Genomic DNA, 20,590 nt, shown 5'->3' on the forward strand with positions numbered 1-20,590 from the left:
GGTGCTGCATATACAGGTAGAATTAACTTTGTAACTAGTCCGAGCTCTACCTAGCAGCACTCGGCATGTCAGTTTGAGGATCTTGATGCGATAAGCCAGTCACGGGGTGATAACAACTGCTATAGCTCCGGGGCTCCAGGGCTGTTTTCTATAACTTGTTCCAATATATATCTTCAACCTACGTTCTTGAGTTTCATATTCTTACATTCTAACACTGAATTGACTCTCCAACTGTCCAGGATCTTCAACTGACTCAGAAGCAATTCGGAACTTAGACCGGGAACACTCCAATCGGATTGACTCCCACACCGTGAAGCCTTGGATGACTGAAATTACCTCGAATTTGTGAGCATCTTTTGTTGAGAAATGTGCCTGTTTTTGGTGAATTCGAAAGATCTCTTGGCATATCCCTTGAACGCGCCAAGATTAGACTATTGCATGTGATGTACATCTCTCTTCCGATATGCCTATACAACTGTTGTACTGTCAGTGTCATACTCGTACGGAGTACCTAATCCAGCTACACCGGAGTCCGCAGGATATGAAATGAAATCGAAGTAACACAGATCTCACCAAAAGACCCTTGGACTAAGCTGAGTATATATCGGCAACGTGATGGTGTTCGATGATGTGGTTGGTGTCTTATCGGACCAATTGATAATGGCGATTCGTGAAGGAAATACCGGCCCCGGGGTAAGATCATAGTTACTCCGTACATGTACGTACATCTCAGACGGTAGAAAAAGTATATGGTGTCATTTTAGAAGACGCGGCAAACCGAAAAAGAAGATCAAAAAAAAGAAAAAAACAAGTAATATTCCTGCATTTTTCTTCTTCCAAGACCTCCTTTTTCCCTTCCCCATAAAAAGCGGTTCCCACCTTATCTTTCTCTCCGCTCTCCCCTCACTCAGGAAAAAAAAAAGAAAGCTTCTCCCATCCACTTTAGTTTCCAAAATTGAACTCTCAACTGGAGACTTCATTTCTGGTCTTCTCTCGCGCAACCCTGCAATGGTTCAAGCAACTGGAGAAGAGCGCGCTGTACACCTGGCCCGAGAGGCTGTCGAACTGGTCGACGCGGGCCACCGGGAGGTAGGCATTTCTTGGAACACCCCTCAGTGGAAGCTAGCGGAATACTGATACACAGCTCATTCAATAGGCTGCTTCCCGGAATCTTAGGGAAGCCCTTTCAATCGCCCCCGAAAATCCTCAAGTGAAAGCTGCCTTCCTGAAAGTTCAGTATGAAGACAAAGACGGTCACCAGCTTCTCGATCTCTGCCGTCGATACACCACGCAGAATGATGAAAATGCAGGCAAAGAAGCTGCTATTTATCTCCGAACCGATGGTCTGAAAGCCCCAGAAAGTGTGGCTTTGGAATGCCTCGGACTGTTGCTTGCACAGCGCCCGCACTCCCTATCGGCAACACAGGATGAGATCATATCTGGGTTGGTGCGACAGAACGTCAGTGTTCGACAGTACTTCTCTACACAGCTCCAGAATTCGGTCACAGCCTTCTTTGATGAGATATATGACCGAGGTGATGGAGCAGCGGTGTGTCTGGATACGGTGGTATTGGACCCCACTGTGTGGACATCGGAGGAAACACGGTCCCATTGCGAGAGTGAACTCTTCCAGCTTTTCATCGCTAAGTTGATGGAATCGGGCCATGATCTCGACGGCCGGTCTTTGAAGGGAATTACTCGATTGCTCGCTGTTCACGCCGTTGAACTTGAACATTTGATCGACGATGAAGGGCTTGAGGTGATCCTCACATCCTTGGACAATCGGTTGCCGTTAGAAGTTAGAAGCCAAGCGACCCTGGCTACTGCGAAATATCTCGAGGTCGCCAAGGAGACGGGCGAGAAGAAGCTTTTGACACTGATTATGTCCATCCTTGGCAAAGGCCGTGTCAGCGATCTCATCGTTGCTTTCTCTGCGGTGGCCGCCATCTTCCCCGTGGCTCCCTCTGCAGCTGCGAATCTTTTCTTGTCGGAAGAATTCATGGCCTTCCTTCTGCCCATGGCCTCACGAGACACCAAGAGCAAGAAGGTGGAAGTTCCCGTGTTGGAACTTCTTAATGCGGCTTGCATTAACCGTCCGTGCCGCGAGGTGGTTTCAAAGAAATTTGGGGAATGGCTGTCACATATCCTGACCAATGGAAGTGACAATTGCTCGGAACTAGCCGCAGTGGCCCTGGCGAAAATTCGGGCATCCGAGCCCGAGAAACCCTCGACTGGCAACGGTAAGGTCTTGGAACAAGACAGCGAGTCTGAACTAGTTCATCGATTCATGGGACTGATGTCTGAACAAAAGGTTGAACACAACTCCCACGCAATCGAAGGATTGGCTTATACTTCGGTGAAGCCATCCGTCAAGGATCAACTTGCGAATGATCCAGTCTTCCTACGAAACTTCATTGCGGCTATGAAGCAAAACACCAGCGACTCATCCGTCCTCTATGGTGGCTTGATGGTTGTTCTAAACCTCACCAAATTTTTACCCAACCTATCTGAAGAGCAAAAGAAGATGGCACAGCTGAAGGACTATGCGGATCCGTCTACCGGAAAGGTGAAGGCAGCACCAGCAATAGATATCCGAGATGAAGATGAAGCCGTTTTGGCACGGTGTGCCGCTGTTATCGATGCGGGCATCATGACTCTGCTCGTTGAGTGTGGCCGAATCTCTTTGCCTTCCACCAATGAGCTTACGGCGAAGATTCTACAATCCTTGGCCAGGCCTTCAAAGTCCCGTGGAACACTGGCCCAGCAAGGCGCGGTGAAGCTGTTACTCGGCCTTGCAGCTCCGAAGCAGAGTAGCTCTGGTCCTGTGACGAACGAAACCACACGCATCGCATCCCATGCGCTTGCCCGCATCCTCATCTCCGTTGATCCTTCACATGTCTTCCCATCATCCGGATTTCCCCAGATTACGTCCGCTGTCCGTCCCCTGCTTTCTCTCCTCTCGTCGCCCGAGACTGCCTCGTTCTCTGCCGACCAACCTCGCGACCTACTCCCAGTATTTGAAGGTCTCCTGGCTCTGACGAACCTCGCTTCGTACCCGCATGACGACTCCGCACCCGAACTCACGGTCCGGGAAGGCTGGTCTGCAGTGGAAGACCTCCTTTTGTCTAGCAATGCTCGGGTCCAACGAGCTTCCTGCGAACTCGTCTGTAATCTGATGACCTGCGAGTCCGGCGTGATCAAGTTCGCGGATGGCTCCAAGCAAGCGGCACAGCGCCTTCACATTTTGCTGGCTTTGACCGACGCAGACGATGCTCCGACGCGACGTGCTGCCGGCGGAGCTCTGGCAATGTTGACGGAGTTCGATGCCGCCATAGCAGCTGTCCTGGACCGAACACGCGGAGTTGAACTACTATTGGGATTGTGCCAGGAGAATGACGATGCCCTGGTTCACCGAGGTGTGGTCTGTGTGCGCAACTTCACTTGCATCGCGACAGGTGACATCGGAACCCGCGCCAAAGCTGCTATTCGTGCGGCAGGGGGGATTGATGTTCTCACTGCATGTCTCAAGAAGACAAAGAACCAAGCGGTTCTACAGGCTGGAGTAGAGGCCCTGAAGCCGCTAATTTAATGGCAGGCACGACCGTCCGATGTCTTTCGTTTTCGAGCAGGCTCTTTTTCTTTTATCGTTATCTATTTGCATGTGACTTTGGGATGGACTGGCTGATCCAGTGGAGTTTTGCGATTTTTCATTTATCCTTCATGTTTTTTTTAATGAGTTTCTGAGATGACCTCCTGATCATGAGCACAGCGACGGATTTTAGCGATTGCTTTTTTTCTTAGGACGCCTAAGGGAGGCGTCCAATCCATGAAATTCGGCGCACAGAGTGCAATGGGTTGCATACTGGCTTTTTGACATAGAATTATGAATGGCTCGGTTTTAACCTCCCAATTTCCGACTTGAGCACCTGACTATCAATATATTTCGCAGCTAGCGCCACATTCTATAGTTCTACAGTGTAGCCCTGGAGGGTCATGGGGTCTCCACGTTTGAGAAATTTTGAACTTTCAACCATTCAAGCCTCGAGGAACTTGAACTTCACCCGAATTCCTACACATTCCGGGGTGATCCTTGATCCTTGATCCCTTCTAAGGGTTGTCTCTTTGGGTGATCTGGGGTCGGACGATTGACTAGACCCGATGCCGATCTCATGTGCATGTGGGGGGGGCCAGGTAGCCCCGGATCTCTCTCTCTCATTCGTATGACGTGGGACGGAAAATCCACACCTGGGCAAGTTTGAGCTCCAGAAAGAAATTTCACACCGCAAATTTGAAAATACAGTTACATTGTGATATTACTGATAATTACTAGTATGATGTACACTGTCCCTTTCCCTGACGGATATATAAATGACCCGTACCGTGGAGAGTCCTCCCGTGGTTCAACAAATCATCTTTAGCCCATCGCGCACACCTCCAACCCGTTCGCCTTCCTCAGCTTAACAGGAGTCTCTCTCCTTTTACTTCTTAGCCCCACGCTCTTTTAGTTCTTCTCTTCTCGACCTATCCTCATCCTCTCTCTATAGGTGTGCAAAGTATCCCTTCCCATATTCCACTCTACAGACAGGTACAGTCAGGTACATCTTGGAGCTTGGCCTCTTTGTTTGCCCTTCTACCTTCCCATCTTCTCCCTATTCCCTCACATACACATATCAATGGCGTGGTTCATTTCTTCCATTGCCTGCGTTCGCCCGCTCACCTGATCGCATCCTCGTGACACTCAGGTTGAACTCGCGAATTCCCTCCGATTGAAAGCCCCGGACACAGTTGGAGATTGCAGATAAAACGTGGTGGATTTGGGAAGGACTGTGACTTTGAACTGAACTCTATCAGAACTGTCAGTCTCGCCAATATGAAATTCGGCCGGAATTTGTCGCAATTCACGGTGCCCGAGTGGAGCGGCTCCTACATCAAGTACAAGGCCCTGAAGAAGCTCATCAAGTCTGCTGCTGAGCAGATCAAAGCGGGACAAGATCCGGATTTGGCTGGTAAGTTTGATGCTGCATTGCTTTGAATTTATTAGTTTGTACCTTGAGCACCCTTCTGACCAGGCCTTTGCTGGTGCGTATAGGTTTCTTCTATAACCTCGACCGGAATGTTGAAGATGTCGATTATTTCTACAACAAGAAATATTCCGAGTTCGCCCGCCGCTTGAAGCTACTCGAGGAGCGCTATGGTTATTCCATGGAGGGTCGCCATCCTCTTGAGCCCGAGGATCGCCATGACCTGCGCGAGGCCCTTTTGGATCTGCGGTACCACTTGCGCCGCTTACAATGGTATGGCGAAGTCAATCGACGTGGCTTCGTCAAGATCACCAAGAAGTTGGACAAGAAGGTCGGTGCGCAGGCCCAAAAGCGTTACCTAGAGACCAAGGTTGATCCCACACCGTTCGCCTCGAATGAACGCGTGTTCCAGTCTCAGGAGCGCATCAATGCTTGGATGGCCATCATTACCGACCAGTCCAAGGTCGACGAGAAGGTGGCCGATGATGCGAGCTCCACCCATTCTACCCTTTCATTGAAGCGTGGCCCAACTAGGCCTTATCTTAACCTGCCTACCAGCGTCGTCACTGCCGTGGATGACGCACTGCGCAAGGACGACACTCATGTCTTGCTCGAATTGCTCGAGACCTTGAAGGCTACTGCAGATGAAGCGGGAGAAACGGTTTATCCTAGGGTTCTCAGAACCCTGATCCAGCGCTCTCTCCTTCATCGTTCCCGGGCTGTTCTGACTCTTCTCCTGACCCGAGTGGACAGTCTAGAAGAGGACGATGATATCAACAGACGCAACTGCATTCATCGTCTGGTAATCTCCATTGGCCGTGAGCAGCCCACGACTGACTCCGAGCCAGCAGCCTCGATGGTGCTGAACTTCCCTCCGGAGACTACCCGCTATATTACGCCTGCGGCCCCTCCAACCCTCCAACCGCCGCGTCCTGTAGTCAAAGAGGAGCACATGCCACAACAGCTGGGTCGCGATGATTCCGCTGTTGCTCACTTCCAGTTCCTATTGGACTCTCTGCGCCCTGATCAGCGTGAATCTTTGATAGCCAAAGACCTTTCTGGACGCACTCCATTGCACTACGCGGCACAATATGGTTTCAAGGTCGTGTGTGAACTGATCATTGAGCATCTCATAGAATGGGACATGTTCGATGTCAGCGATGGGATCGATGGACCTCTCTGGCAGGACAATGACGGCTGGGCCCCGCTCCATTTGAGTGTTGTGGGTGGCCACCCAAAGACCACCCGGTGTCTCTTGGATGCCGAGAAGCAGAATGATCCCTCGCAGGAACGGAGCGTCATAAGAAGACAGGTCTCCAAGTCTAGTGCAGTATTGGCACTAGCGACCAAGGCCAACTTTATCGATATCGTACAGCTTCTGGTTGATGCCGGCGTGGATATTAACTACCAGGATGAACAGGGAGAGACTGCATTGCACGTTGCCGCCCGATTTTGCCATGACGAGTGCGCACAGATTCTGCTGGATGGCAGCGAAGACCAAAAGGCAGACACGGAATTAGCTGAAAACACATATGGCTGGACGCCGCTCTTTATTGCCTGTGTGGACGGATGTCTGAGTGTCGCTAAAATGCTGGTTTCCGCTGGCGCGGATGTTGAGCGTTTCGATTCCTCTGGCTGGACGGCTAAGGAGCACGCTGCCCTCCGAGGCCATCTTGACATTGCCCGGTGTTTGGCAGAAGTTAGCCCCGGCCCTCCTGCCACTGAGCCTGATCTCTCGTCTAGCCCAAACCTCACTGGTTCCGAGTCCTCCTCGCCTCCGAGTCAGTCTGCCCTCACTGATCGCCGATCGAATGCGCCAGGCCCAACTTCAGGGAGCCCTGGTGTAAGGTCTACTGAGCCTATCAAGACTTTCGGGCATAGGTATCTCACCGACGAGAGCATGATCTTGGTCAGTCTCGGAACTATGGACATGCGAAAGCCACTCGAGACAGTCAGCCTCGACCGCATTCCGATGGAGAATGCACACGCCACCCAGCTAGACACATCTTTGTCGTTGGTGGTGACGGCTAGCGGTGCACACGGTGAGCCGGAGGTGATTGACTTGCCTGTGCAGGACAACATCTCAACCGAGCCGATTGTCTTCCACACTACCGATCCTAGCAAGGTGCGTCTCCTTTTCGACCTCGTCCCCACATACGCAGGATCGAAGGAGAAGATCGTTGGCCGGGGTGTGGCTCTGCTTTCTAGCATCAAGCCCACTGTGGGATCACACCGAATCAACCTCAAAGGTGATTCCACTGTTCCCATTGTTGCCGCCAATACCCTTGAGGTGATTGGGTCTGTGACTTTTAATTTTCTCGTCATTACCCCCTTCAAGCACCCGAAAATGTCTATCGCTGGCAACCAGACCTACTGGCGCTCGATGAGCTCAACCATGGTCATTGGACACCGTGGGCTGGGTAAGAACATGGCCAGCCGGAATTCTTTACAGTTGGGCGAGAACACTGTGGAGTCCTTTATCGCTGCGGCCAACCTGGGAGCCTCATATGTTGAGTTTGATGTGCAGCTCACGAAGGACCACGTGCCTGTCATTTACCACGACTTCCTGGTTAGTGAGACGGGTATTGATGCGCCTGTTCATACCATGACGCTTGATCAATTCCTTGAGTTGGGCGTCGGACGTTACCGTCATGCCTTACCCGAATCTGTCAAAGTCGACGGCAAGGAATCTGAGCTTGGTCCCCGCCAGCGCTCAATGTCGGTCGGCGGCTCCGAGTACAACCCCGCCGAGTTGACCGAGAAGATCAAGCATACACGCGACTTCAAGAAGAAGGGCTTCAAGGGCAACACCCGCGGCGAACACATTCAGGCACCATTCGCCACATTGGAAGAACTGTTCACGAAGATTCCGAAGCCTGTCGGATTTAACATCGAACTGAGTGAGTTACTAGTCCTTCCCAAAAGAACAGTTATTCGGTCGATCTAACCAAGGTCGCCAGAATATCCTATGCTCCACGAGAGCGAGGAGGAAGAAATGGACACTTACGCCATAGAACTGAACTCCTTTGTCGACACTATCCTGGCAAAGGTCTACGACATGGGAGGTGGTCGTGACATGCTGTTCTCCAGTTTCAACCCGGATATCTGTCTGCTGTTGTCCTTCAAGCAGCCTTCCATCCCCGTCCTCTTCCTGAGCGACGCAGGAGCCTCCCCCGTCGGTGATATCCGCGCGAGCAGCTTGCAAGAGGCTGTTCGGTTCGCCTCGCGATGGAATCTCCTTGGGATTGTCAGTCAGGCCGAACCACTGGTCCTCTGCCCGCGGCTAGTCCGTATCGTCAAGGAGTCCGGTCTCGTGTGTGTCTCTTACGGAACACTCAACAATGACGGCAACAACGTCGACGTAAGTATTCCATTTTTCATTCCCCGGAAACCCCACCAGCCATCTCACCATCTTATCTATATAGTACCAAGTCGCCGAAGGCATTGACGCCGTCATCGTTGACTCTGTGCTCGGCATCACCAACGGCCTCATCCAGCGCCGGGGCGGTGGCGAACGCACACCGGCCACATCACCCCTTCCTGCGGCCGTCAGTGACGACGTAGCGGACTCTGTCAAGGGCGCTGTCTCAGTCCCGACTCTTGAGCGGGTGAAAAAGACCGACTAATCTCCCGCCGGATATGGATCCTCCTACCCTTCTTTGAACATTGCATTGTCATGTATCAATGCATTCTCTCTCGCGGAATTATGATTTATCGGCATACGATGTCAATAGTTTGCATTCGGCTTTTGCCAGCTTCAACAGCTATCAATACCAGTTGTTTGTGACATCGTTTGTGTAGATCTCTGCGTTCCATTCTTGGCTAGGGACAAATTAGCCTCCCCGGCTAGTGTCGTCTTTTATATATGGCGTCATCAATATTCTCGTAGTTTCCTATCTTGAAATTTAGCCAATGCACTTTCCCCAACTGGCAAGTTAAGGGAAAGAACCTCCCAACTTCCAATTTTGGAAGAACTCGGCTATTACGCACACTGAACCCATGTTAGCTTCCCTGCTGACTACCTACAGCTCGATGGTACCTGGGTACCTAAGGAGGGCCTCGGAGTGTCTCAAATTTCTTGTTCGGGGAAGTATCTCAAGTATTTCAAACCTATACTAAGGCCAATATAGGAGAAACGTTAAAGCTATATAATGCAACTCATGCCAAATGCCCATTGGAGAATTTCTTGAAATCTTCCCGCTTGGCATCTCTGCCATAAGTTTAAATCGAGTATGAGCTGGGCCTCGAAAATAGCCCTGTGCGCAGGGCTACAAGTCCATCGAAAAACAACCTCAGTTACAGGGGATGCGAACAGACGGGATAATGATATTCCCCTATCAGATGAGAAGTCTTCGCTCTCTTTTTCAATACTTGCCAACGCATCAACAAAAGTATCCCGGAAATCAAAGACCACCTGTTTATACTCTTGTGGCGCAGTAGACGGAGCAATGAATTCCGGACTCACAGCAAACCGCTCCATCGGCACGGGAAGAGCACCGGGTTGTGACAAGCAGGGTATAGGCACTAAGGGAGAGACGAGAGACTCCAGATCGTCAAGTTCAACAGATCTCTCCCCCGCAGTCTATATAGCAGGCAGTGACGCCTTCTCCGACTTCACCTCCATTGGCAGCAAAGAATAGCGCACAACAGCAGCAAATTCATCTAGCAAGAGAAGCAGTTGAACAGCATGCACCGCATACACCGAATCCAGCTCGTTTGTATCCACCAGAGATACTACGTTCTACTCCTATCCTACCGGTCCCTACCGCACAGACACCTACCGCACCGATCCCTACCGTCCTACCGAGTCCACGAAAGTCTCCGAAGAGATACGCAGACATCAGATAGAAGAAATAACGGTGGATGGGACGACAGTGGAGGAGTACAATGCGCGGTGGAAGAGACCGTAGCAAGTGGAGGACTGATGCTATAGGATTACTGGCGAAACTCACCTTTTGGCGTCAGATTGGGAGTCAAGATGTCCCGTACATATGCAGAGGTCATGTGCTCAATTTCAAAGAACAATGGCAAGCAGCTATGGAAGTGCAGCTGGGCAAATTGCAAGATACAAAAGCCTATGAGATCAGACTAAAACCGCCGTCGGGATCTACAAATTTACCAGGCAAAAGGTGTTCGATCTAAAAACAGGCAAAAACAACCTTGAAAAATCATTGGAAAGCATCAGTGAAAAGCAGCTTTGAAAAATGACAAAAACAGCCAGAAATTCAAGCTTGATACTGGTGCTGGTCATGGTTTCTGCTTCGGGGTGAGCCTTACGGGGTCCTTTCTCCAATACAACTCTCTCCCTTCTGCTCCTTTGGCCCCTACACAGTAGAGTCCATCATCTTCCAATAGTACAATCTCGGCTCGAAGCATCTCTCTCTTTATGGACAGCTCGGTGACATGGCGTACCCAAGTGCGTGAACTAGAGATTGGGCTGCTCCCGAGACTTTCAGTAAGCTGTGTGCGAGAGACAGTCAGGACCCTTCTTTATCAAGACTCCACCCCCGGATTTCCTCCCCGGATTTTTCTTCTTCCTTCACTTCCCAGGCAAAAAAAAAGGTGCCAGGGCAATTCTTTTTCCACCTTTACTTCCTCACCTGATCTTCGTCAAAGTAGATCACCAAATTCAAGAGCTTCTCGCAGAGCTTCGCGCAGAATTTGTATGTACCATCGACCTAGATCTCCACCTTCCGCAAAGGTCTTCAAAGCTCACTTCGCAACCGCCTTTCGCAGCAATTGAACCTTCCCCGTACATACCCAGAGTTTGTCAGTATCTACAGCAGCTCGCCGGGTATTCCTTCTCCACCATACATTCCCAGAGCGCGCGCACGACTAGCTCTTCGAATACAAACAACAACGATCGGCTTCTTCTTCTTCTCTCTCAGTGAGCTTCGCTCTGGATGCGAGACGACCCTTCTCCATTCTTGCGCTGCCTTCTCAACAATAACTCAGTCTGCTTCTCAACACGTTCCTCCCATGACACTGCAAAACCTACCAGTCGAAATTCTATGTATCATTATTCGTTTTATTGGCAGTGATCTGCTTCGCAAACAGGAGGCCTGCTGCTTGTCAGTCTGCAAGCGGTGGTACGCGATTGCAAAGCCCCTCCTGCTGGAGGACCTTAAACTCAGTGCGACCCAGTTGGTACGCGCGCCCCACGATGTGCATCCGCAGCTGAGGATCTTTCTGCGACAGCTCACGCTTGATGTGTGTGCCCCCAAGGGCTGGCCTGCTGAGCAGGATATCGTGAAATTGAACGAAATACTCACTTCATTGATTGAGCGGAACAATCATTTAGCATCTTTCACCTTTCGTGTCCGCAGCGAATTTGCCCCAATCATTCCGCTGACTCGATATGCTTCATGGGACCCAACTCGATTTCTAAGCGTCCTGGATACCTCCAATCTCTCACACCTTGTCATTGATACCTTCGGATCAGAAATGATAAACGCTATGCATCTTTGTCCGCAGCTGGCGCACCAGATCCCTTCGTTGAAATCTGTGCGGTTACGCATGCGTAGGATTTGCCGACGGATCCTTGAATTTCCACAAAGCGACAGTGTCATGCCGTCACAAATTGAGAGTCTCGTCATCAACCTCAGTATCCCCAATTTCTATGGATTCACTGACGGATTTAGTTGTCATTGCACCGAGCTAAGGTTGCAGTCGGAATTACACAATGAGATGATTACGACAGGTACAGAAATTGTCAAGCAAACCCCACGCCTCAAAGTGTTCAAGATAGTGTCCTACGGGCACAGGTTCCCATTGTTGGAAACGGTGGTTATGAACTGTATTACTGGGATCAAGACAATTATTCCTGGCCGCTGGAGATGGGGCGATGAAGAGGATCCTGAACCTGACCCGGTTTTCACCACCTGGGCAACAGGTAGAGATTTGTCAAGCTGGGCTGAATACTGATGTAACCAAGTCGAATATTTCAATCGTGGTTGCAATAGGAAAGTAATAACAACTTGTTGAAACAGACACCAATGAAAGACCACGGAAGTGATAGAGGAATAGGGTGTAGCAGCAGGTCTAACATGTTTTTTGAAAGAGAATAAAAGCAAATCAATTGATCAAAGACCATGTCTGGTCTGGCTAGATACCGCTGTCTTCACGTTCTGGTGCGAGAAGTAAAGGCTATAAAAACTGTAAGCGCGGGTATAAAAATGACCCATAAGTACATGACATACTACTGATCATGGATTTCCGAAATGACCTTTTGAACGAGTCCCCCGAAGAGGTCTGTACGGATTCGTCATCTGTCGAGACTTTCTCAGTTCGTGTCTTCTTGGGCTGTGTTTTGAAGCCCTTTCCGGGATTGCGAACAGGGGCGGGAGGAATAGCAAGATGCATTATGTAGGATAGGCTTGGATACTCAAGTTTGAGTATAGTGTGTTATATCTTCGTCGTGTCCATCAGACATTATATATGTTGACCGAGAGCGGCATGTTTCTGCTTATCTTGAATGAGGCAACACCCAGCGAGACAGGTGCTTACATATGTATCAACCAATTAGACCTCGGGAGTATTATAGAGAGATTACCTTATCCTACTTTTGATTCTATAAAAGTCGATCAAATTCGTGTCTACGGGAGTATACCAAAAATATATGTAGTGGGCTCCTAAGCATACATATGCTCGAACAAAATATGGCTTCCCAGCAAATGAAATGTAGCGTTGCTTGAATATCTCAGGGAGAGAAAAATATGTTCATTATGCCTAATTCTATCTATAGTTTACTCGGCCTTCTGTTGCTCTTCTAACCACTCCCGTGCGATACTCTCGAAAGTGCGAAACTGAACTGCGTCCCCCCATCCCCGAAGCCATCCGACAAAACGGTCAACCATGCCTATCACATGGGACATACCACTGGTATCAGGATGCATCAATATGGGGAAGACAAAGCTACCATCTCCTCCATCAACATCATCGGCATTCTCCCACAGCCACAGGAACATATCCTTCCATCTCTGCTCAACCACCCGTACATCAACATGCCCATGACTATTATCCAAATGTGGGAAGTACTGCAACGCCATCATATCCTCATTATTCCAGCCGGTGGGAATTTCCACAAGCGGGTGGCCGACAGGCCGGGCATCCGTCGCAGCAAGCGGCGTGGGACGCAACCAAGTACTAGCCGGCTTAGAGAAATCTACTCCCTTGATTGGCGGATCGCTGGGTGTAAAATATGGCTGTGAGTCATGATGGCTCAGAGAGGAGTCATACAGAAATTCAAACTCTCTCAGAAGCTCGATTGTTGTCTCGCGGAGCTGGCACATGGGCGCGCGGTACCCTCGCACTCTTTTGCCGGTTAGCCGCTCGCATACTTCCATACACTTTACTAGCACGTCTCGCTCTTGGGTTGGTGTCATTTGGTAGGCACCTTCGTGCGAATAACCATGAAGTCCTATCTCGGCACCGGACTTGATAATCTCCTTGACGGTTGGTTCGAACGTTTCCATCGTGTGTCCGGGGATGAACCAGGTGACTTTGTCGGCTACTTGGTGCTTTTGTAGCATGCGCAGTATTCGATTGGCACCGATTCGACCGGCGAATATGCCTGTGCTGTAGTCTGCCAAGTTGTTGTCTGGATGATCTCCTGTGCCCAGGAAGGCAGAGACTGCGTCAAAGTCAAATGACAAGGCAATTTTGACCTTTGGATGCTTCTGATGGAGAGGGAGGCTTGTACAGAGCTGGCTATTTTGAGCAACTAAATCATCGTTGTGGTTCTTGGTGCTTTTGACACTCGTGATATTGTCGAGTGGGATGATTCCACGGGCGGGTTTCGCTGAGACCAGTATCGCTGTTGCCGCAGCTATCGATTGCGTAGAGGCCTCGGGTGAGTTGCTAAGATCAAGGAAGTTGACGGAAGCACCTGGGTGAAGTCGCGAGGCATCTCTCTGGAGCTTAGAAATAAGTTGATCGAGGGAATCTCCGAAGAGGTCTTGATACCCGAGGATCACAATGCAGAAACCATCCCCTGGTTGGGGTTCATGTGACTTCTTCACCTTGCTGGCCTGGAACTGATGCTGAAGGAATAATTTTGCGTGCACCAGCACTTTTCTCTGACAACTCATGGGGGTGACTCCTTGATCCCATTCACTCAATGGAATCTCCCAAATTGCGTGTCGCCCAGAGGGCTCCTGAGTTCGGGTATCGATAATGAAAACATGGATCTGATCACCGAGAGCGCCAAAAGTGGTGTTTATCTGAGCTTGAGCTTCAGTCAAATTGGTAGATACTAGAGGATCCAGGTTGACTGCGAGAGTCTTGTTCTTGGCACCTTGACAGATGTTAGGATATATCTTTTTCTCCATTACCTGGCCGAGCCTACCGGAGTAGCAACCACGGAAGTCGTCTGCAAATGGTGCAGAGGCCCCTGCGACGATGATAGATTTGTTGCTGAGACAGGAAGTCATGTTTGTGGGAGGTTTATGTAATGTGAGAATTGGAACTATCGCAAGTTTCAAATTCTGTCGGATAGAAACTCAAGGGTAAACACGATAAATTTTGATTGATATTTGTGATATGACTTGGAATATATCCACTTGACTGGGGCAGTCATAATATGTTGGTGCGGCGGGGAAATATCAAAGGCCCACGGTCATTCCCAGATGAGGTAACCGCCAGCGAGTAGGATATGCGCTGATTACTCCGAGAGATGTGAGTGATAACATCTTGCTTGCGTTGCAATAATTTATATCTATTGCTATGGCACAGCTTGAAACTAAAGAAGATGCTGATGATATTGAGTCTTCCCTCTAGGCCTCGAAAAATGGCCTACCGGGACCAACATCCCATCTGTACTCGCAAAGGTCTTCAACCTCTTGAGTGCTTGCATGACTGGAATCGCCACCGAAAATGCTTAGGCGGTTCGAAAGCAAAGACCAGATTTTTCGTCTAGATTGGCGCTACTAACAAATCTTGGGCGACCTCTCTCTACATGGGTGGACGATCTTGAATAGTGTGCAAGTTGTGGTAGTTCCCGCATGGTGATGGACCTTGCACGGAACTTGATGCTAACAACTAGAATAGCGCTACCGTCTCCTTTTGCTATTGCATTAATCGTGCCGAGCTCGCTTCTGATCTCAGCACTGGAGGAGTCTCCTCTCACTGCATAGACTATACACGCATCGAAGTTTACCTCTAGCATTACAACTAGATATATCTATTGGTAGTCTTTTTAGTAGTCTTTTTAGTAGTCTTTTTAGTAGTCTTTTTAGTAGTCTTTTTAGTAGTCTTTTTAGTAGTCTTTTTAGTAGTCTTTTTAGTAGTCTTTTTAGTAGTCTTTTTAGTAGTCTTTTTAGTAGTCTTTTTAGTAGTCTTTTTAGTAGTCTTTTTAGTAGTCTTTTTAGTAGTCTTTTTAGTAGTCTTTTTAGTAGTCTTTTTAGTAGTCTTTTTAGTAGTCTTTTTAGTAGTCCTTTTAGTAGCCTTCCTAAGTTTAGCTCTCGCTCGCTCCTTCCCTTTCCAAGATACGAAGTAGATGTTTAAACAAGATAAGAAAGTCTGAAACGTGGCCCGTGCGTTCCTTTTGTACCTCATAAAACTCCGATGGCTTGTTCGCGCAATATATCGGCGTTATATAAGAAAGGGCATAAGTAAGGCTTCTCTTTGGGAGCTGGGCCTACATAGGTAGGTCATAAAGAATACTATGGTGTATAAGCCCCTGCCCATGTGGAGCCAACCCTGCCCAGGTGGTACCTTTCAAGACCATCCAGTATTGTGTAAGCGGACACGGAGGCAATTGGACCTCAAGTTCTTCCGCTTAGTAAGACTTTAGCCAAACCTTAATGGAACTATGAGCCTTGAAGGGTCCTATAGTTCACACCCGTGACAGCTGCCATTCGGTATATTCATCCACAGCTATATCAAGCAGTCCATGAATTATAATCGGCTCAGTACTGCTAGGCCCAGCCAGTGCAGCTTCATTGGTACATGAGTGATGCATTGGCAATTGAGATGATCCAGCGGATAGGAAATTATTGATGATTGCTGGTGGGCGAGCTGCGTACACGGGTGAGTTCAAAAGGCAAAACTAACTCGAAGATGCAATCCACAGGTCCGCCGTCCACAAATGATAAATCATTATTGTATTATTCTCCTATAACATGTTCGTACTATCTAAAAACTAAAAAATAAATAAATAAACATTTTACTTCGCAGAAATTGCCGAATGAGCCTTGGACACGAAGAAGTCCTTTCCCTTTACCATCTTGACCATTGCACTCCAAGGTGTCCAGCCCATGATCAACCCAGTCCCGCCCGTTGAACCAACCGGCACCACCATCATCGTCTTATCACCCTGATCGTATGATTTATTTTTCCCTTGGCGAACAATCTCCACCTTGAGGTTAGCAGCCACAACGGCCGCCTGCTCTTGTGCTTTGAAGGACAATCGCATCGAGTTGTTGGTGATATCGCCCGCTGCAAAAATTGGCAATCGGGATGAGGAACCACGCCGTGTCTTGACACGAAGCTCTTTGTCGACGACCACCCACCCATTCTCATCCAAGAGGTCCGCCGGGATGAAATCGTTGTTCGGCATGACACCGGTCGTGGGAATGTACAAGTCGACATCCAGTTTCCGTCCCTCGTCAAGCGTCACTGTCCACGAGTGGGATTCTTTGCTTTGCACGGCTTCGGCGACTTTCTGGTTTTTGACGATTTCAACTCCAAGACTGGTAAGGAGCTTCTCGGCTGCAGCGCTGCCTGCGGGCTTCAGCATTGGCAGGATGCGATAAGAGGCTGAAACAAGAGTAATTTTAACTTTCTTGCCGCTTTGTCGGGCGACCTCTGCTATTTCGCCCGCAAGCTCAACGCCAATTGGTCCAGCACCCGCAATGACAATGCTTTCGGCCATACTGATGGAGTCTTGTGCATTGTGAATCATGGACTTCATGTCATCGGAGTTGGACTGCTTGAATGGGATAGGAACGGCGGTTCTCCGACTGGTGGAGGCGGTTGTGCTTCCTGATGCAATCACAAGGTAGTCAAAGTTGATGTTCCTGGTGGTATCAAGGGCGACCGTTTTTGCCGAGACATCGATTGTTGAGGCGCGGCCTTGGACGAATTCGAATGATTTCGCCGGGTACCGGCTGAACTCCTTTTCGATTGGAAGAAGATATTGTTCAGGTTTGAAGGCATCTCGCTTCGCGAGAATTCGCGGGGCAGCAATGGCAAAGTAGAAGGTTGGCGATGGATTGATCAGGGTAACTTTGACACTAGGAATATCCTTCAGGAGGGAATGAGCAATCGGAATACCGGCGAAAGACGCCCCGATGATAACGACGTGGACCTGAGAGGACATTTGGTAGAGTGAAGAAGAGAGGTCGAATTTCGTTAACTTGACCGGAGTACGGAAACGCCTAAAGGGTTGAGAATAATGCGTAGGATGAGGCCAAAATAGCGATGATTAAACCAAGCAATGTAACTATATTATTGGCAATGTATGATTCTGTCTATGGCACAGGAAACCAATATTTATAACCATCCTTCAGGTTAGATTGGCATTATATTGATACTGGAATCTTCCTTTCAAAAATTGATAAGTCCTGGAGTATTGGTAATGTTTACTTAATCCATTTCCCCCTATCTTCTATAGGAGTTACTAAGGCAGGGTCTGAGTTGACAAATGCGATCCATAGGAGAAAAATAAACTTTTTTATAGTATTCGGCATCGGCCTGACTAAAGGTTCCGAGGTCACCTGAGTACGAAGACCCATAGTGCTCAGGTCAAAACCCTTTTTCTAACGTAATCCACTACCGAAGCTGGAGCGGGAGCTAAACCAATATAGGAAGATCCACTCTTTAAGCTCTGAACGATCGCGGCTCCCTCTTCAAGCGCATCTTTCTTCTGACAATATCTGCTGTCGAATGATTCGCTACCAACATGGAGAAAGTTGATGCATACCAGCCCGTCGGTCCCAAGGATAAGACAGTTTCGATATTACGAGCGTTCTACGCCTACCTTCCGGAAAATGGGAGGGTCAATTTCCTCCACCATCTCCAGTCACTTCAGACCAACAAAGAGCTGCATGATCATGCTCAGTCATTGATCGACGGCCTAGTGGCACCATTGAGATGGCTGCGCTCGACCCCAAGTATTTCCCCGAGTCTCGGAATGGAGGACTCCATTGACAATATCGCTTCCGAGTCGGGGCCTATGCAAAGAGAAGCTCGCCTTAAGACAGAGTGCCTTGCCCGTGATGGTAGCAGATGTGTTGTGACTGGACTTTTTGATGAAGATTCTCTTGATGCAAGCAGCACCAGCCCCTCAACATACACAGACTGCGTGCACATCATCCCGTTTTCCCTTGCATCGTGGAGCACGAAGTCTGAAGGCTATGCAAAACACATCATCTGGACAAACCTTATCCGCCATTTTCCAACTATCAAAGCGATAGACTTCAACCTGGAGAGCATCAACGATACTACCAATGCGATGACCATGTCGACTAACCTGCATCAGTACTTTGGCCGGTTTGATTTTTCGTTCGAAGAGACCTCCCAGCCCCACAAATACCGCATTAAAAAATATCGCCCACGACTACAGCTAGAGCTCCCTCGAATCGTTACATTCAATCGGTATGACCAAAGATACGATCTTCCGCGTCCCGAGCTTCTTAAGGTTCATGCAATTATCGCGCGTATCTTTCATGCATCTGGCGCAGCGGAGCAGGTCGACACGGCCCTCCGTGATCTAGGAGAACACTCTATGCTAGCAAAGGATGGTAGCACTGATATTTCTTCTATGTTGGCCGCAACAACACTAGGTGTCCTCAGTTCCCGCGCTGGCAACGTCTAGCAGACTCGGGTAGCGTTCCCAGATTCTAAAACAAGTCTCCAGAGCGATCAAAAGAATGCTACAGATGTGGATAGGCGGTCGGGCGAAGAACAGGCTACCTACGAGGAACATCCACTACGCTACTAGGCGCGTCTTTAGTTTTCTTCAATACAACTATATATCTTTCTTTCTTCCTTCCTCCTTCTCTCTTCACATTACCTTCGCCCCTCTTAATTTCTCCCTAGGGCCATCCTCCTCTAGCGTGCACACTTTCTTCGCACCTTATATTTTCTTCTTAGAGCTATCCTCCCCTAAGAACGATGCTCTAGAACAGCCCTTGGAGTAGGTACCTCACTAAGAGGTGATTGATCTCACCTCTCATTATGAGGATAGCAGTTCACAATGTGCACTGTGCGCAACTAGCCTTCGGATGTGTTGTGACTCGACTTTTCGATGAAGATTCTCTTGATACAAGCAGCACCAGCCCCTCAACATACACAGACTGCGTGTATATCATCCCGTTTTCCCTTATATCGTGGAGCACTCTTATCCGGTCGGATCGGCTTCACTAGTAGAGCGGGATATTTAGCGTCTTTAAGGTCTAGATTAAAAATATTCTCGGTCTTGCCATACCGAAAACAATATTGGCACCTGACTTAAATACGCAAGTCTCAACAGCCCGGCTATAGGAGGAGGTTAATCGACCAGAATCTGAGAGAACAGTGAGACTGGACACCTCCTCACGACGGACAAACACCAGCTAACAGCTCCATTACCAATCCTCAGAACTTGAGAACTTTTCTCCTTCTTCATTTCACAACACCTTCCAGCCTTCACAACACTTTCCCTTGCAACCAAAACACTCATCTTCATCAATTTTCACCCAGTCAAATCAGTTCGTCACCCAACCATCCCCTGTCCAGCATTCCTCCTCAATCATGGAGGCCGACCAAGTACCCGAAGCAGCATCTGACACATTGAATCCATCTCTCCTCTAGGAGGTTGATATAGGTGGCAAAAGCAAGATCATAGAATTGTATACTCATGTATACTTTCGTAACATTATGTATGACTTCATTGTGTCTTCGTAGTATATATGGTAGGACTACACTATATGGCTTCCTTCAAACATCCATTCCATTAGAACCTTGGAGGGTCCACGCCCGGTTATTCACCTATATTATATAATTGTAGCCTAATTTCTGCCTTCCCACGATAATATATAAATATCCTTCTCTGTCTCTTTCTTTCTTCCTTCCTCCTTCTCTCTTCACACTACCTTCGCCCCTCTTATTTTCTCCCTAGAGCCATCCTCCTCTAGCGTGCACACTTTCTTCGCACCTCATATTTTCTTCTTAGAGCTATCCTCCCCTAAGAACGATGCTCTGGAACAGCCCTTAGAGCAGTACCTCACTAAGAGGTAATTGATCTCACCTCTGATCATAAGGATAGCAGTTCACAATGTGCACTGTAGGGCTACTGGCCTTCGGATGTGTTGTGACTGGATTTTTCGATGAAGATTCTCTTGATGCAAGCAGCACCAGCCCCTCAACATACGCAGACTGCGTGCACATCACGTTTTGCCTTGCATCGTGGAGCACGGAGTCTGAAGGCTACGCAAAACACATCATCTGGGCAAACCTTATCCGCCATTTCCAACTATCCAGGCGATAGACTTCAACCGAGAGAACATCAACGATACTACCAATGCGATGACCATGTTGAGTGAGCTTCATCGGTCCTTTGGCCGGTTTGATTTTTCGTTCGAAGAGAC

The 20,590-nt window shown here is 48.8% G+C and overlaps 8 protein-coding genes across 8 annotated transcripts; 5 read left to right on the forward strand and 3 right to left on the reverse strand.

Annotated features, from left to right (window-relative positions):
• Window positions 1-1,008: 1,008 nt before the first annotated feature.
• On the forward strand, window positions 1,009-3,589 carry N7525_007118 (UNC45-central domain-containing protein; the record flags this gene model as incomplete). The annotated part of the gene is made up of 2 exons (XM_002567645.1): window positions 1,009-1,089; window positions 1,157-3,589. 2 exons carry the CDS (start codon window positions 1,009-1,011, stop codon window positions 3,587-3,589), a joined length of 2,514 nt encoding a protein of 837 aa, XP_002567691.1.
• Window positions 3,590-4,870: 1,281 nt separating this feature from the next.
• N7525_007119 (glycerophosphocholine phosphodiesterase) lies at window positions 4,871-8,647 on the forward strand (the record flags this gene model as incomplete). The annotated part of the gene is made up of 4 exons (XM_002567646.2): window positions 4,871-5,006; window positions 5,090-7,921; window positions 7,982-8,382; window positions 8,447-8,647. The coding sequence occupies 4 exons, from the start codon at window positions 4,871-4,873 to the stop codon at window positions 8,645-8,647; spliced, it is 3,570 nt and encodes a 1,189-aa protein (XP_002567692.2).
• A 2,353-nt stretch (window positions 8,648-11,000) lies between these two features.
• On the forward strand, window positions 11,001-11,945 carry N7525_007120 (uncharacterized protein; the record flags this gene model as incomplete). Its single annotated transcript, XM_002567647.2, has 1 exon — window positions 11,001-11,945. The coding sequence occupies one exon, from the start codon at window positions 11,001-11,003 to the stop codon at window positions 11,943-11,945; it is 945 nt and encodes a 314-aa protein (XP_002567693.2).
• Window positions 11,946-12,125: 180 nt separating this feature from the next.
• Window positions 12,126-12,383, reverse strand: N7525_007121 (uncharacterized protein; the record flags this gene model as incomplete). Its single annotated transcript, XM_061213915.1, has 2 exons — window positions 12,126-12,148; window positions 12,221-12,383. The coding sequence occupies 2 exons, from the start codon at window positions 12,381-12,383 to the stop codon at window positions 12,126-12,128; spliced, it is 186 nt and encodes a 61-aa protein (XP_061068346.1).
• A 383-nt stretch (window positions 12,384-12,766) lies between these two features.
• N7525_007122 (polysaccharide deacetylase family protein) lies at window positions 12,767-14,452 on the reverse strand (the record flags this gene model as incomplete). The annotated part of the gene is made up of 1 exon (XM_002567648.2): window positions 12,767-14,452. The coding sequence occupies one exon, from the start codon at window positions 14,450-14,452 to the stop codon at window positions 12,767-12,769; it is 1,686 nt and encodes a 561-aa protein (XP_002567694.2).
• Window positions 14,453-16,185: 1,733 nt separating this feature from the next.
• N7525_007123 (NAD(P)/FAD-dependent oxidoreductase) lies at window positions 16,186-17,340 on the reverse strand (the record flags this gene model as incomplete). The annotated part of the gene is made up of 1 exon (XM_002567650.1): window positions 16,186-17,340. The coding sequence occupies one exon, from the start codon at window positions 17,338-17,340 to the stop codon at window positions 16,186-16,188; it is 1,155 nt and encodes a 384-aa protein (XP_002567696.1).
• Window positions 17,341-17,922: 582 nt separating this feature from the next.
• Window positions 17,923-18,837, forward strand: N7525_007124 (HNH endonuclease signature motif containing protein; the record flags this gene model as incomplete). The annotated part of the gene is made up of 1 exon (XM_002567651.2): window positions 17,923-18,837. The coding sequence occupies one exon, from the start codon at window positions 17,923-17,925 to the stop codon at window positions 18,835-18,837; it is 915 nt and encodes a 304-aa protein (XP_002567697.2).
• Window positions 18,838-20,277: 1,440 nt separating this feature from the next.
• N7525_007125 (uncharacterized protein) lies at window positions 20,278-20,490 on the forward strand (the record flags this gene model as incomplete). The annotated part of the gene is made up of 1 exon (XM_061213916.1): window positions 20,278-20,490. The coding sequence occupies one exon, from the start codon at window positions 20,278-20,280 to the stop codon at window positions 20,488-20,490; it is 213 nt and encodes a 70-aa protein (XP_061068347.1).
• Window positions 20,491-20,590: the final 100 nt, after the last annotated feature.

This window comes from Penicillium rubens (assembly GCF_028828025.1).
Source record: "Penicillium rubens strain IBT 27055 chromosome Unknown utg000003l_segment0_segment0, whole genome shotgun sequence".
Lineage (NCBI taxonomy): Eukaryota > Fungi > Ascomycota > Eurotiomycetes > Eurotiales > Aspergillaceae > Penicillium > Penicillium rubens.